General features: G+C 45.1%; 1 protein-coding gene across 1 annotated transcript; it reads right to left on the bottom strand.

Moving 5' to 3' along the window:
* Window positions 1-729: 729 nt before the first annotated feature.
* LOC135366050 (uncharacterized) lies at window positions 730-9,622 on the bottom strand. The gene is made up of 6 exons (XM_064598704.1): window positions 9,508-9,622; window positions 3,045-3,151; window positions 2,619-2,681; window positions 1,552-1,635; window positions 1,421-1,468; window positions 730-847 (listed from the first exon to the last, which is right to left on the bottom strand). The coding sequence occupies exons 1-6, from the start codon at window positions 9,596-9,598 to the stop codon at window positions 767-769; spliced, it is 474 nt and encodes a 157-aa protein (XP_064454774.1). The 5' UTR covers window positions 9,599-9,622; the 3' UTR covers window positions 730-766.
* Window positions 9,623-14,263: the final 4,641 nt, after the last annotated feature.

Genomic DNA, 14,263 nt, shown 5'->3' on the forward strand with positions numbered 1-14,263 from the left:
TAAATCGGGAACCGTGCTGGCAAATAAAATAAAGTTGTTGATGATGATGATGTTTGAAAGAAAAAAATGGGGAAAGTTGTTATTGTTGCTTACTTGCATAGCTCCTTTGTTTCTTATCATTGTTTACTAAGGCCGCCTGAGCACGAAACATTTGAAATACACCTTCTTCAAATAATGCAAAATGTCGAAGAACGTTCTCGAATAATTGTTGTACATGTTCTAGAACAATGCGATGTAAAAGAATTTTCGATGCACTAGAACTGCTGCCGGCGCCTCCATCTTTGTTGGATCAGAGCGGGCCATGCATTCCCGAACCTACGCGACCGGTCAGGAACTCCGGGGTACAACCTAGTTATGTGATCTCACTCAATTCTGGAGTAGGAAAAGCAGCGCAGCCTAGGTGTCACTGCGACGTAGCGTCCCTCCCTCGCTCACCATCAGGCAATACCCTCACCCACGGGGCAGGTAATCCCGCTCGGACTTCCTTCTCTGTACGTGCTCGCTCCTAAAATTTCACTCCCTCTCAAACTCGTGTTCACTCTCCTATTCCTACTAATATTGATGACCAGATGTTCCGTGACGTCACGTGTGGCAGGATGCACGTCTGCAGAGAGCTGACATAGTGTGCGCTTTCAGTATTCCATTGCGAAATTTCCTTGGTTTCCCTCGACAGCATTGGCGTATATGTCCCCGTATGATGCAATGTGCATATGAGACGTTTGGTTTGCTGAAGTGGAATAACGTTTTTTATTGTAGTTTCGCCTCTTCATAGTAATGTACGGGCGTAGCGCATCGCAGAAGTGAGAAGCTTGACGTCCTTTGGGATCATGCGGTCAGGAATGCATCTCTGGAAAAGGGTGTTTAATTGTGCATTATCGAAACACGATGGTGGGCTTTTCAAATAACACAACATAACAAAGACACAGACAGCTGCATTTTACATATCTCGGGTGCGCGCACTATCTTGTATGTACGCACAACCCAGGTGGCAAATTTTCCCATAATCATTATCAGTATTTGTTGTTGTTGTTGTTGTTGTGTACGCACGAAAGAAAATAGAAGGCCAACCAATTTATGTGAGCTCATTTCACCGATCAATTAAAGCAGGAGGATGCAGCGTGTTGTATATTAATTGGTAAGTTTTCAAAAATGGAATTGCAGACTACACTTGACCCGGCACTGTTTTAACTGGAATCCGTTGGAGCTGATGTATCTGCAGATCTTGAAACTGTGCATTGAAGTACTCTGCAGAAGTGTTGGCATCTTAGAGCGTAGCGTACTGATAAGCTTTTTTGATACATTTTTAAGCCGTTTTAAGCCTTCGGGAAGAACAGTCATGGTGAGGAAAGAGAGTGAACATTCATGTTAATGTTCATTTCAAGTTAGCATACGAGGCTGAAAGTAATACCTAAATACTCACGTTCGCGTCGTGTACGACAGATTCCACCGATTTATTCGGCAACAAGTGCTTCGAAAAAAGAAAATTTAAGAATCAAAGTAAACATTTGAAGCAAGCACGTCTTTTGTGTCTGTTTTTTCACGTGCCTATACCTCGTTCCATCTTGCTGTCACGAGTCCTGCCTTCACAATGCAATTTCTGATTCTCGTTGCGAACATTCGTTCTGGTTCTGGGTACTGCGTGTAAAGATCAGTCAAAAAATGAACTTCAAACCTAGAACGTTCAGGGAGCGTACTTCTCGCCTTCGAGGAGAACACGCCACTCAAGAACATGCTTTAACTGTGGTGTTGTCGGCAACCCTTGTTTTTTATTTCACAGTTAACACAACTAAGCACTTCCTTATAATTTCATCAAGCATCCCTTCTGTATACAGTCCTACCTTCTAGATACCAAGTACTGGTGAGTGGCCTTCCAAATGCAGGGTCTTTCAGCATACGCCATAGCGGCTTCTGGTACAGAGCTGGCAACCATGTGCGATTTTTCGACTATAAGCGAGTGTTATTTCAAATAATATGCTACTCAAAACGAGACTACCTGTCATAATGGTATTCGAAGCATTTAAGGCGTTCCACCCCTTTTCGAAATTTGTTATTTTTGACGGTCCAAAAGGACTGCTGCCTTCAGAAAATGGCCATGGCCGTTACCGTGCACAGAATCACTACACAGACACTATAATACTGTATTGAGACGAGAGCCTGAGCAACAAAGCATCTTGACCCTATATTGGCAATACTGGACAAACATTGATCCAGTTTTGGACATGTATTGCCGATCTCTAGCCAGTACTGGTCCAAGATATTGTGCTGCTTGGGATGCTCCCGGACTCGCTTGGGAGACTGGAAGGTGCCTCGAATCCTTGTTGTGCTGTCGGTGTGTTTTCCTCTGATTTTTTCCCTCTCAGAAGCTATACGCTTCAAGAGAAACAAAGTAAACAGTAAATGCGCTATAACGTTTACTCTCCTTTCTGTTCCTTTCTGTTCGTATTTTACTTTAATCATCTACCAGCCTTCCGATAATCGCTTTGCTCTGCTGTCTGCGCAGATTCCTGTTACGCTTGAAAGAGACAATAAAGGGAGAGAGGCAGGGACTGCTGCTCTTCCTTTACACTTTCGACGTCGGATATATTCTTTTTACTTGCAGTGTTCTACGATGACCTTACCGACGTCCTGTCCCCATGAAACGCGTAGCAGAGCCTGGCGATGAGACAGTAAAGGTTGATTCCCTGCGTAAAGAGGTAAATTAAAATGTTGGCGAATTTCCTGCTTTTTTTTTTGTTTCAACGGTAATAGAACGTGTCTCCATCCCATGGTGCACACAAATTCGGTCGCGAAAACGAAAGTGAGAAATACAGGATGTTTCACCTAAAGTGATAAAAAACATTCTAACTGGCGACATACTCGTCGGAGGATTTTGGGACATTCGCCAATTACTTTCTGCAAACTTTTGCCATCATTTAGGAAGGCATTGGACAGTTTTTAATTAAAGGGAATTTATTTTTTCAATTGAACTTTGAAACTGCGATTTGCTGATTGGAACTCGAACTTGCTTCAGGTTTGAAACGTGGTCGTATGTAAAAGAGTCTTACCCGTGCCAAGGCCTCATTGCTGGCCGCGTACTTGAGGATAAGAGATTTCCCACACATTGCCAATATCTTAGACATGTAGGCTGTACTTCTGGATGTCATGACGACGCCTTTAAAGAAATGCCATAAAATACAGCGATACGTGTCAGCAAGCAATGTCAGTTGTGTAAACTTGTGTAAACTTGTAGTATACTTTTACTACTAGTGTAAACTTTTTTGTGACACACACGTCACATCACATCTTTTGTGACTATACATGGTTCCAGGAGCGCCGCGTGTTTTAAAGGCGGGACGTGAAAAAGATTTACTTTATATGTTGCCTTCTTTCATGTGGTTCGACGACCAACGCGTAAGGCAAGCCACTTGACCTAGAACGTACCTCCGTTTATTGTAATTGAAATAAAAAATAAAAGCATATCACTGTTTTTGTATAATTCCGTCAATAGTGAGCGCAGTGCTAAGCTTCGGTGTATCGTTGTCCACGTTCAAATTGGAGAACCCATTGAAAAGCGGTGTATTTGTTTGTATTTTCTGTGTGCAAGCGTCCTGGTGTAGCCAGTTCGACTTCGTCGTAACTCACATCACCATTTTGTTTCTTTATCACATCACCATAAATAAATAATACACGTAAATACTCAATAAATAAATAAAATACTCAATACTAAATGCCATCACCATCGATAGCTGGATATAGATAAAAAAAAGACGTGGGGCGGAGGAAATTCACTCTCCCTTCGGCACATTTCACTGGCAGGTTCCGCTGCTCTTTGTATCTTTCTTACTCTTTGCTGTTTTGTGTAAGTAAGGTGCACAGAATGGGCTAAGCTACGAAGGTGGGTCATAAAGTAATACCCCCTTACTCTCAACCAATTTATTAATGTCAGCAAAGCCTGAACTCTCTAAATGAAGCTGCTGTTCAACATAGAGAGAGAGAGAGAGAGAGAGAGAGATTGATACATGATGACGATGATATGGGGATGCCTTCCGTTCATTGAGCAGAATGCTACCCCATTGCTATTGGAGAAAAATGAGAGGATGGTGATGAGGATGATGCTGACGACGCTGACGGGGTCTTAGAGGGAGTCGATCTGGCCGGTAGTTTCAAGGAATTTGATAAAGTGTCGCAAGACGGACATCGGCTTTCGTTTGTCCCATGGTCCCAAAATGAGTCTGAGGTCAAGGGATCGGCTGTCAATCCGCGCAAAGTCGTTTGCCAACAAGTGACGCTCCCTCCTGTAAGTGGCACATGCGATGATCACATGGTCCGCTGTAGGAGGGACTTATGGCGGCCCCGTGGACGACGATGAAGACGTGCCTGTGCTGGCGCGCGCCACTGCGCCTGTCAGCCAGTTCTATCGGTACCGTCCTCGCGTGAGGCCACGATCATCTGCCTGCTGGGACATTCCATCATCGCTGGTCAGGACTCATGTGGAGGGACACCATCTCCTCGACAGACTTAATGACGCACGGTAAAGATGACGGGAAGCGGCACGAGAATGTTGGGTCCACCATTCCCATGTTCAACATAGCCACCATTACTTTCAATATATTTACAGCGTTGTACTTGGTAAACTAAACTCGCAGCTTTAATGAGGTGCGCGTGAGCAGTACTAGAATATGCGAATGTCGTCTGGGATGTGTCCACCCGCAGGAACACAGAGTTCAGAAAAAGGCTCTCCGTTTTGTGTAATAGATATACGCATCATAGTGCTGTCTCTGACCTTTATAAAAAAAGCAGGTGTTGAAACGTTGGAGAAAAGGCGCAGAGTAAGAAGATTAAAAACATTGTACAAGATGACAAACAGCGAATTCAATATAGACACAAGCACTTACATTTCTCTGTGTGACAGACGCCCCACACGTAACATTAATAAGTTCTATAGTATGCCTTACAGGTGCAGGGTAGACTCGTTTAGTTTCTCTTTTTTGTTCCACGTACTATCAAGGATTGGAATAGCCTACCGGACAGCGTCGTGTCTGCTAAAAAGCTTTGATGTGTTTGTTTGGATGGTTCAGGGCCACCTAGTACCACTGTCAGTCGTTATTATGTTATTGTATATGCCATTATTACCTTGCTTGGCGCACTTATGTATTGTGTTCTTCGTCATCATCGTAAATACTTACTGCTATTGTCTCGTCATTTGCCATTTGTAGGTACTGTGTCACGTGCTATGTTCCAATAAGCAGACATATGTCGGCACAGTTCCCCTAGAAGTCTGCCCAGGACGCACATTTCCCCAAGGCGTCAGTCGTGACGTTGCCCACATACGTGAGGCCGACAACGGCAAGCCCCATCACCACCACCACCACCACCACCACCACCACCACCACCACCACCAATAAGCGGACATCCTCTACCCCGCTGGTTCTTCTGCCGAACGTTCCGCTAAAGCAAGAAACCTTATTCTCTTTGTGCAGAAGGCAGGTCTTGCGCAACGTCCCATCTAGCGCTTTGCTCTCCCCGACGAACTCATGCACCCTCTACGCATCTCCACCCTTCATCATCTATCCTCCATCCGTCCTTCTTTCTTTCTTTCTTTTGGCTATAGTCGTGACGACGCCCACTTTTGTGTGGCCAACAACGGCGAGCCGATTGTGCCAATGAAAATAACATAACAATGAAAATGACAACGAAAATAACAACGAAGATAATTATTGGGGGTACCCCCCAATAATGGCAATTACATAATTGGTTATACAGAATAAAAATTTGCTACCTGTACGATATCCAGTTCGCCTCACCCAGTTCTACACAGTCGCCTCAGTGTAGTACGTAGGTTCCTTGAGGTCGTGCTGGCACGATCATGGGTTCCCTCGAATAACATATGTTGAGAAGCACTGGAGTATACAGTTCCTTCCCGGCAGTCAACGAACGGCTCATGATGTTTCATAGTGCATCCTGTAGCCTTTTTTTTTGTTTGTTAGCTTTTGGCTGGTTTACCATCGCACAAAAGGTCTTGTAACTTGGGGGATGCCTGAAAAATCCACATCCACTCCAAAGTGCGTACCAATTTTTTTAAGTTGTGCGAAAGCCTGCGCAAGTATACAGGGTGTCCCAGCTAAGTGTGTACAGATTTAAAAAAATATATATAACACTTTTTCCAAGATGAAATCAATTGCAATATACCATATGCTGAAGGGCACTCCCTAGGAGGGCATTAGCAAAGTCCAAAGGCAATGTCTTAATTAACTTTCATTAATTAACTTGTTAATTATAAAAGCTACAAAGTTGTCCCAATGAGAACATACGTTCCTTTCGGTCACCTGATATTGTAGCCGTTTTCAGAACAAAAATCCGTCCCATAGATCGCCCGCAAAAAATTAGTGAAGGAACGCCATTTTTTTCTTTATTTTGTTCATTGCGCATCTTCGCAGACGCGTATTTCCTTCATCCCCAACGTGAGAGGGGGAAGGAGCACAGTGCCGCCTCATGCGTCGAAGGTGAGCTTTAACTTGCGGAAACAAAACAAAAACAAATGTATCGGGTGACTGTATCGGAACTGGCCTTATCTTGGGTTGCATGTTCTGTTTCCTTTTCATCTTTTTCCAGGACGCGAGAGGCGATAGGGTGCTCTTTCTCCCTCTCACATTGGGGATGAAAGAAAGACGCGTCTTCTAAGAAGCGCAATGAACAAAATGAAGAGAAAAAAAAATGGCGTTCCTTCACGAATTTTTTGCGGCCGATCTATCGAACGGATTTTTGTTTTGGAAACGGCTACGATATCAGGTGACCGAAAGGAACAGATGTTCTCTTTGGGACAACTTTGTAGCTTTTATAATTAACAAGTTAAGTAATGAAAGATAATTAAGACATTGCCTTTGGACTTTGCTAATGCCCTCCTAGGGAGTGCCCTTCAGCATATGCTATGTTGCAATTGATTTCATCTTGGAAAAAGTGTTATGTATATTAAAAAAAAATCTGTATACACTTAGCTGGGACACCCTGTATAAGGAACAGAAACAGGAATGCCAGGAGGGCGTCTCCTTTGAATGGTACTTCCCAAACGCTAGAGTTCTCTGATCAAATTTTCTGCTATAGGGAGAAGGACAAATATGGGGAAACCAGCATAATGAATTCTGTTAAGCTGTTGATCAAGACTAAACGCATTGTGGTGAGCATGTATCTGAAGAGACGATTTTGCTATTGCCCTTTTTACTACTTTCAGTTGAGCAGAATTAAAAGGTAGCAGACCTTTTTCCCTTTTTGTGTGTGTGCTGTATATTGCCAACAGGTGTGATGGGTGGTCACCAGGATCCGCAGATCAAGGAACTGTATTTCGCCATCTTGAGGCAGCTCAAACGTGAAATTAAGCCCAGTGGTACATTGTTCGGAAAACTAGAAATTATCAACATATCGGAATAGGACCGGAATATATCGGAACATATCGGAATGTGACCTTTCTGATCATCCTGTTCCATCCGCCTAAATAGATTTCACAAAGGACGGGTGAAACCTTCGACCAAACGCGAGTTCGGCATTTTTGTATGTAGTACAGCTTGGGACAAAAGTTTACGGAACACAACACTTGCGCATTTCTTCATCACAGCAGTCTCGTGCTACCTATCAAGGGGAGTTCCAATAAGAAACGGGTGTCCGCTTATTCTGTCCATCTCCTTGTATGTGTGTCCGCTCCTGTTGGCTGCTTGGGTGTCCCCCCAATGGACAAATGAGAGACCCCGGTTTTCCGTAAACTTTTGTCCCAAGCTGTACTATTAATCATATTTGTGGCGAACCAGGCTTTCATGTAGCAGTTTATTCCTTATGATGTTACAAGAATAGCGTTACAGTATAGAAATTCACAGGGTGTATTATTCATTTATTTGGCGGGTTTTGTTATGAAAAAGCTATGAGAGCAGCACAGAGCTTTCATCTGTTTAGACGTTTTTTTTTTGTGCGTTTTTTTTGTCCTCTACTAGATCTGGAGTACCTTGTCCCGCGGGAGCGGGCTCACATTTTTCTACATCCATCAGCAGCAGCAGCCGTTTTTGCACGAGGGTCATGCGGCCAAGCGAACAACCTGTAGAAAACACATTTACTACTGGACGACGAATTACGTAAAATTAATTAATTATCCTATTACGTAATTTGTTTTTAAAAATTCTGCAACGAGCGCGTACGTTGCGAGTTTAAACCAGTCGCAATATTGGCCGCAAATGAATCCGAAACCAGAACTGTGCACTTCTCGAGCGCAAAAGGAGTGACGTGGAGAGCCACGTGATTTGGAGCGATGGAGCTGATTGGAGTCGATGCTCATCTGTCGACCACCTTCTGGTCCAGAGAAGCCGCACCGAGACGGAAGGTCGTGTGCGTGCTCGAGACGTGCGCAGGTCTGGTTCCAGAATCGTTTCCATAGCAGAATTGAGAGCGGATTGAAATAATGGCTGGCTAACATATCTGCTGTCTCTCGGCGACTATTGTCGATGCTTGGGGTATCTGCAGTGCTTGGGGGTAGTGCAGTATCTTGGAGTGTCTGCACATTAACTTGAACTTACGACGCCGGAACAAACACCACACGCGAGAGAGATATACCGTCGCCATCACTGTTCGACTTCCAACTATAAAAAAAAAAAAGAAAAATCCCCCTGCACACCAATTCTGGCGGCCAACGAACAAATCAAAGCCGTACGAAATCCACGATAAGTTACCTCTTCAGGCGTGACGAGCTATACCGCGTTACCCATACTGGTTCTGATAAGTGCATAAGCAGTCGCTCTCTGGCTATCACGCCTGAAGAGATAGCTTATCTTGAATTCGCAGGGCTTTGACTTGTTTGTTGGCCGCCAGGGTTGGTCTGCAGGGGGAGTTTTTATTTATTTTTTCGATAAACAAGTTGGTAGTCGACGGTGGTGATTGTTTTCTGGTATGTCCGTTCTGTGTGTGGTGTTTGTTCCAGAGCCGTAAGTTCAAGTTGCTATTTCTCATATCCACGCAGATAATTGATCAAATTTAGGTAACTAGTATTCCAATAGTTTCGCTTTTCGACAGCATGTCCGGCTGGCCGCGTAATCCTCCTGTAAAAATGTCATCTGCACTGCCCTCACGGCACTAAAGAATAATAATAAAGACACCTTTTATAGCATACAGACGGGATATCTGTAACACGCTGCTATTGCACCTTGTGTTACATGGTACTACGTCGTGTTTGCTTTTTTTGTAGTTAGAATATGACTGGATACTTTCTGTAATTTTCCGACTTTACTTACTGCCCCATCGTATACCCCACCTCCCCCGTCTGTAATTGCTTTGATTGTAACAATTCTGGTAATCTGTTGAAGTGTAGACTGCTACACGAAAGTCTTGATCGCAATACATTTTTGGACTGTTTCTAACCGTTGTTCGTTTCTCTGATTTACAATGTTTACAATAGAACCCAGAATTTATGGGTCCGGTTGGTACACGTCTTGGAGTGACACACACACAGACACCGACGATTTACAACAAAAATCAATCGTACTTCGCGCTTACCTGCTGGTTTTCCACATGAATCGAACCTGTGGGCGGCATTCTGCGTCGTCAAGACAGCAGTGCACAACACCAGGTGCCATATCTTCTTCATGGTCTCCGGCTGAAGCCGGCGAGGCCAAGAGGAAATATTATGTGCAGCAATAGCCTTGATGTAATGAATTTGCCCTGCAGGAAAATTTGAGACGTCGCCATGTTTGAACAGCTCTGCAAGCAGACATCCCTAACGAGAGTTTCCTGTCCCTGATCTGCTACAGCATATTGTATTGTGCGACTACTTCCTGATGTCTTTCTCAGCATGTAAACGGCGTTCTCGTTTGGGAGAAGGTTCTAGAATATGCTACAAGGTTAACGGCGTTCTTGTTTTGCTAGGACGCAGTAAAAAAAGAAAGAAAAGGATTCGAGTCGTGATTGATTGATTGATTGAAAGAAAGAAAAAAAAATGGAAAAGAAAGAGAAAATTCGGGTCGTGTTGTATGGTATACGTATAGAGTTCTCAAAATCGGTTCCTTAAAGGTAAACTAAAGTGCGAACATTTCTCCTTTCGAAATGTTGGATGCCGTTACTTTGAAATTAAAACAAAAGGAACAGGATGCATTCGTTGTTTTGTTAGCAGTTTGTGAGGAAATGTTGCATTTACAATTTGTGCTTCCCGGCTTCCTCTCGTCCTCGAATGAGCTGAGCATGAGTGAGCGAACGGAGAGGTGAACGTTAAGCGAACACAGGGAGAGATGAACGGGAGGTAAGTGAGCAGAGGGAGAGATGAATTGAAGGTACGTGAGCAGAGGGAGAGCTGAGCAGAGAGTGAGTGAGTATCAGCTAGAAAAGCCATAGCTGAGTGGGAGGTTGAGTATAGGGGGGGGGGGTAACGATGGGTAGACGAGCGGTCTGGTTGAGTGAGAATAAATGAAAAGGGCTCATAGGGCACTCTCGTAGCCAACCATAATCCCGAATGACATCGTTCTCGCCCCTGATTCGTTGAAAACGCCGAGGCGTACGCATTTCTTGTGCCCTTCCTCCCCAATTCAAGTGCCGAATCGGATACTGGGACAGCAGCATATGCTCCAAATGTGGCGTCGTAGCGAACATTGAGCACGTCCTAATAGAATGTAAGCTCTACGAAACGGAGAGGCGGCAACTCTGTGCTCAGCTGAGTGGTGCTAGCCGACAGACGTTCAACCTGGCTGCAATTCTTGGCCCATGTCAGAGCCATGTGCAACACCGTCGAGGTCTTTGGATGTTCTTGGAGTTCCTCTTGGCTACCGGCTTGCTCCAGACGTTGTAGGGTCCTCTCCTGCATCTCAAAGACTATCGGCGCTTCTTTCATGTGTTTGTTTCTTCCTTTTGTGTGACGTAGCGTTGCGTAACCAGAGGAGGGGAGTTCAAGAGTTGTACTTGCACATAACTTCATTTTCATATTTCACATCTCATGTTTCTCGTGTAATGGGGTAGTGTACTGCTCTCAAGCGGTGAATCACCCCAGGCCATAGTCATGATTTATTTGTTGTTGTTGTTGTTGTGCCCTTTCCCCTCCCCACTTCATCATCAGAATATATATGTTGTTATTGTTGTGCCCTTTCAGAGGCCTCTCCGCATTGTCGTCCTTGATCATAAGGAGAGGGAGAAAGAAAGTGCAGTGATTTTTGCACTTTAGTGTGCCTTTAAAGTGAGACTCCGCAACAAAATTCAAATTTTATTCAAACGACTTTATTACGAAGGGAGCGCTTCGCCTGTGTTAAGCGAGAGGGCACTGAAAGCAACACGCTGCTGACATCATCGGACATTCGGCAAGGGAGAATGCAAGCTGCGACGCAGACGACAATGCTGGGTGACGTCATGGTATAGCATGGAGCTCTGCTTTCTGCTCTTCGCATTTCGGTTTCGGTTTGCTGCTGTCATCATTTACGAACTAATTACTCGCGCAAAATGAATGCGAATGTTGTATTCGATATCGAGGGGGTGGTTTGTGTTCAGTATGATGCTCGCCTAATTTTTTACGATCCCCGCGAAGTCTCCCTTGTCCAAGTACATGCTGGACTGGAAGTTCTTCAAGCAAGCAGTAGTAGAGCCGGATCATGATGGATGGATAAGCTTTTTTTTGTGCGTGCGTGTGTTTAGCGTGAGCGTGAGTGCAAGCGATGCTTAGGCAATCTGTATAGCCCATCACAGAGTGCTCACCTCGTCGCTTTTCGGCACGCCGCTGCTGACGAGATTGGTCGCTTACCCCAGGAGTGGGGCCTTAATTAGCCCGTATGTCATTGAAGTAGATCGCTACACAGCGCAGGTTGTCGGTGCTGCTCTGGCCAACTCCTCAGTAGACGCCGAAGGATCTACGGTCTCGTTCTTTAGTGTTTGCCGACTGGAGTCGAAGCGTCGACAGGTGACAGAACGTGCTCCGTGTCCTCTGGGGTTCCCCATGTTGAGCAATTTCACGAAATAACGAAATGCTGCTGCTAACGAGACACTGAATCGCAGGCGATGAATTGGGGTCTGTAACGGCCGCGACATCATAGATGGGAAGCAATAGGTACAGCTTGGGTCAGTTCGTGCGAGGAACGTCACACAGCCACACGGTCTCAGATAGCCGGTTTTGTAATGAGGTGCGCAAATATAGTTTGCGCCAGATTTCCTCAAGTAAATTTTCGGTGTAGATCTCCCAGGTGAAAAATATCTGCAAGTGGAACCACTTGCAAGTTGTTTTTGAAACAAATACCCATTTGGGAGTCCACTTGGAAATACCGTATTTTCACGCGTATTAGCCGCGGCTTATGCGCGATTTTTTTTTCTCACGGGCGCCCTGCGGCTTATCCACCGGTGCGGCTTATCTGATAACTATTTTTTCCTGGTATTTTTCCCCATACGCCGATTTTAACGAAAGGGCCGACAGTGTCTCTGGAACAGCACTGCCCTGCCGATGCCCGAACAGTGCGTAACAGGGACGGGCCCACATTCGAGTAGATTGATCTTCCTGGTGCATTCCCCCAAGCAGCTTTAAGGAAAGTGGTGACAGTGATTCACGTCTTCTGGAAGATCACTGACCCATCAGTCCACGAAAAACACCCGACAAGGGCACAATCCGATCTTAGTAGAACTCCAGAACTGACCTCCTCTGTTGTACACTGTACCGATCCCTGAGTATGGACCACAGGGTTTATGGCCTTCTCTATGGTCTCCTTTGTCGCACAAATCAGTCGTCTCGTATTGCCCGCGGCTTATCTGCGGGTGCGGCTTATCTGCCAGAAAATTTTCAAAACGTCCCAAAAAACGCGTCCTGCGGCTTATCTGCGGTGCGGCTTATACGCGTGAAATTACGGTAGTCCACGTAAAAAAGAAAAGAAAAAAAAAACATTCGCAAGTGGTTACACGAACATTAGTGAAATTTCAAACTGAGAAATACGCATTGGAAACATTTTACCTGGGTCCAGTGCAAGACCACCCACATCACGTTCACCTCATTCACGACCAGAGCCCTAGCGACAGGGGGGGGGGGCGAGGGGGGGAGAGAGGAGCAGCCGCCCTGGGCACACTCTCCACAGAGGGCGCCGAGCAGCAGGCCCTTGCAGGTTGGTTGGACAGGATAAAACGGGAACGGTGAGTATTTGAATTTACGATCTCGGCAGTGCAAATAAGCGTTTTCATTTCCTTGTTTACAGGGCTTCTGAGGGCAGCGAGTGAGTGAGGGGGGGGCGCTTCAGATTTCTTCTGCCCTGGGCGCAAACCTACCTCGCTACGGCTCCGTTCACGACGCTATATGTTCACGTTGTCTTCGATTTCTTAATTCATTCAATCGACTCGAGGCATATTCTTTTGTTCCTATCCGTCCGTACATCCCCTTACCTCGGACATGGATGCAATGCGGTCCCGAAATGGCAGCCGCACCCACATACTATAGAGGGCAAGCCCGAACACAAAGTCGTCGAGTGGCTCGGTAGCTCAATCACTATCACGTTATTTGCACAACTGATAACACAGTACACATTAAATGTCCCTTGCCTCACGAAAAAGGAAACTCGCCAATTGTAACCTTCAATATCCGTCTGGTGCACTAACTCTACCAGTCCTACCAGTTGTACTGGTTGCATTTGCTACTGCTTCAAGTATTTAAAGTGGGACTCCGCAACAAAATCACTACAAAGGTTGTGGTATACCCATAATCTTTGGGACGAAATATTTGTTTATTTATTTATTTGGTCCATCGGTTATTATTATTATTTATTATCGGTCCAAAACTGCGCAGATGTTGCTCAAACGAACTATTACAACGCGAACGCTTCGCCTCTGTGAAGCGAGAGGTCGCTGAAAGCAACACAGTGCTGACATCATCCGGCAAGGGAGAAAGAATGCAGGCTTGGAAGCAGACGACAATGCTGGATGACGTCACGAACTCCTCCTCCGTACGAACCGCCGTCTGTTTTCTGCTCTTCGCATTTCAGTTTCCCTTTGCTGATGTCATCATTTACGAACTAATTACTCGCGCAAAATGAACGCGAATGTTGTATTCGGTATTGAGTTGGTGGTTCGTGTTTGGTATGATGCTCACCTGTTTTTTTCGATTCCTTGCGAAGTCTCCCTTTAATTGTCACCTTTAATTGCAGTGAACGCGCGGCTGTGCTGTTCTTTTTCATTCTTATAATTGTTTATTAAAGTAGCACAGAAGTCATTTTTAACACCCTGTTTTCTTCCTATAAAACTGTTAAGTAGGCCAGTAAGATGCACCATGCGAAGTAATTGACACCACAGAGTCGTAATTATCGCAGAA

This window comes from Ornithodoros turicata, chromosome 8 (assembly GCF_037126465.1).
Source record: "Ornithodoros turicata isolate Travis chromosome 8, ASM3712646v1, whole genome shotgun sequence".
NCBI classification, from domain to species: Eukaryota; Metazoa; Arthropoda; class Arachnida; order Ixodida; family Argasidae; genus Ornithodoros; species Ornithodoros turicata.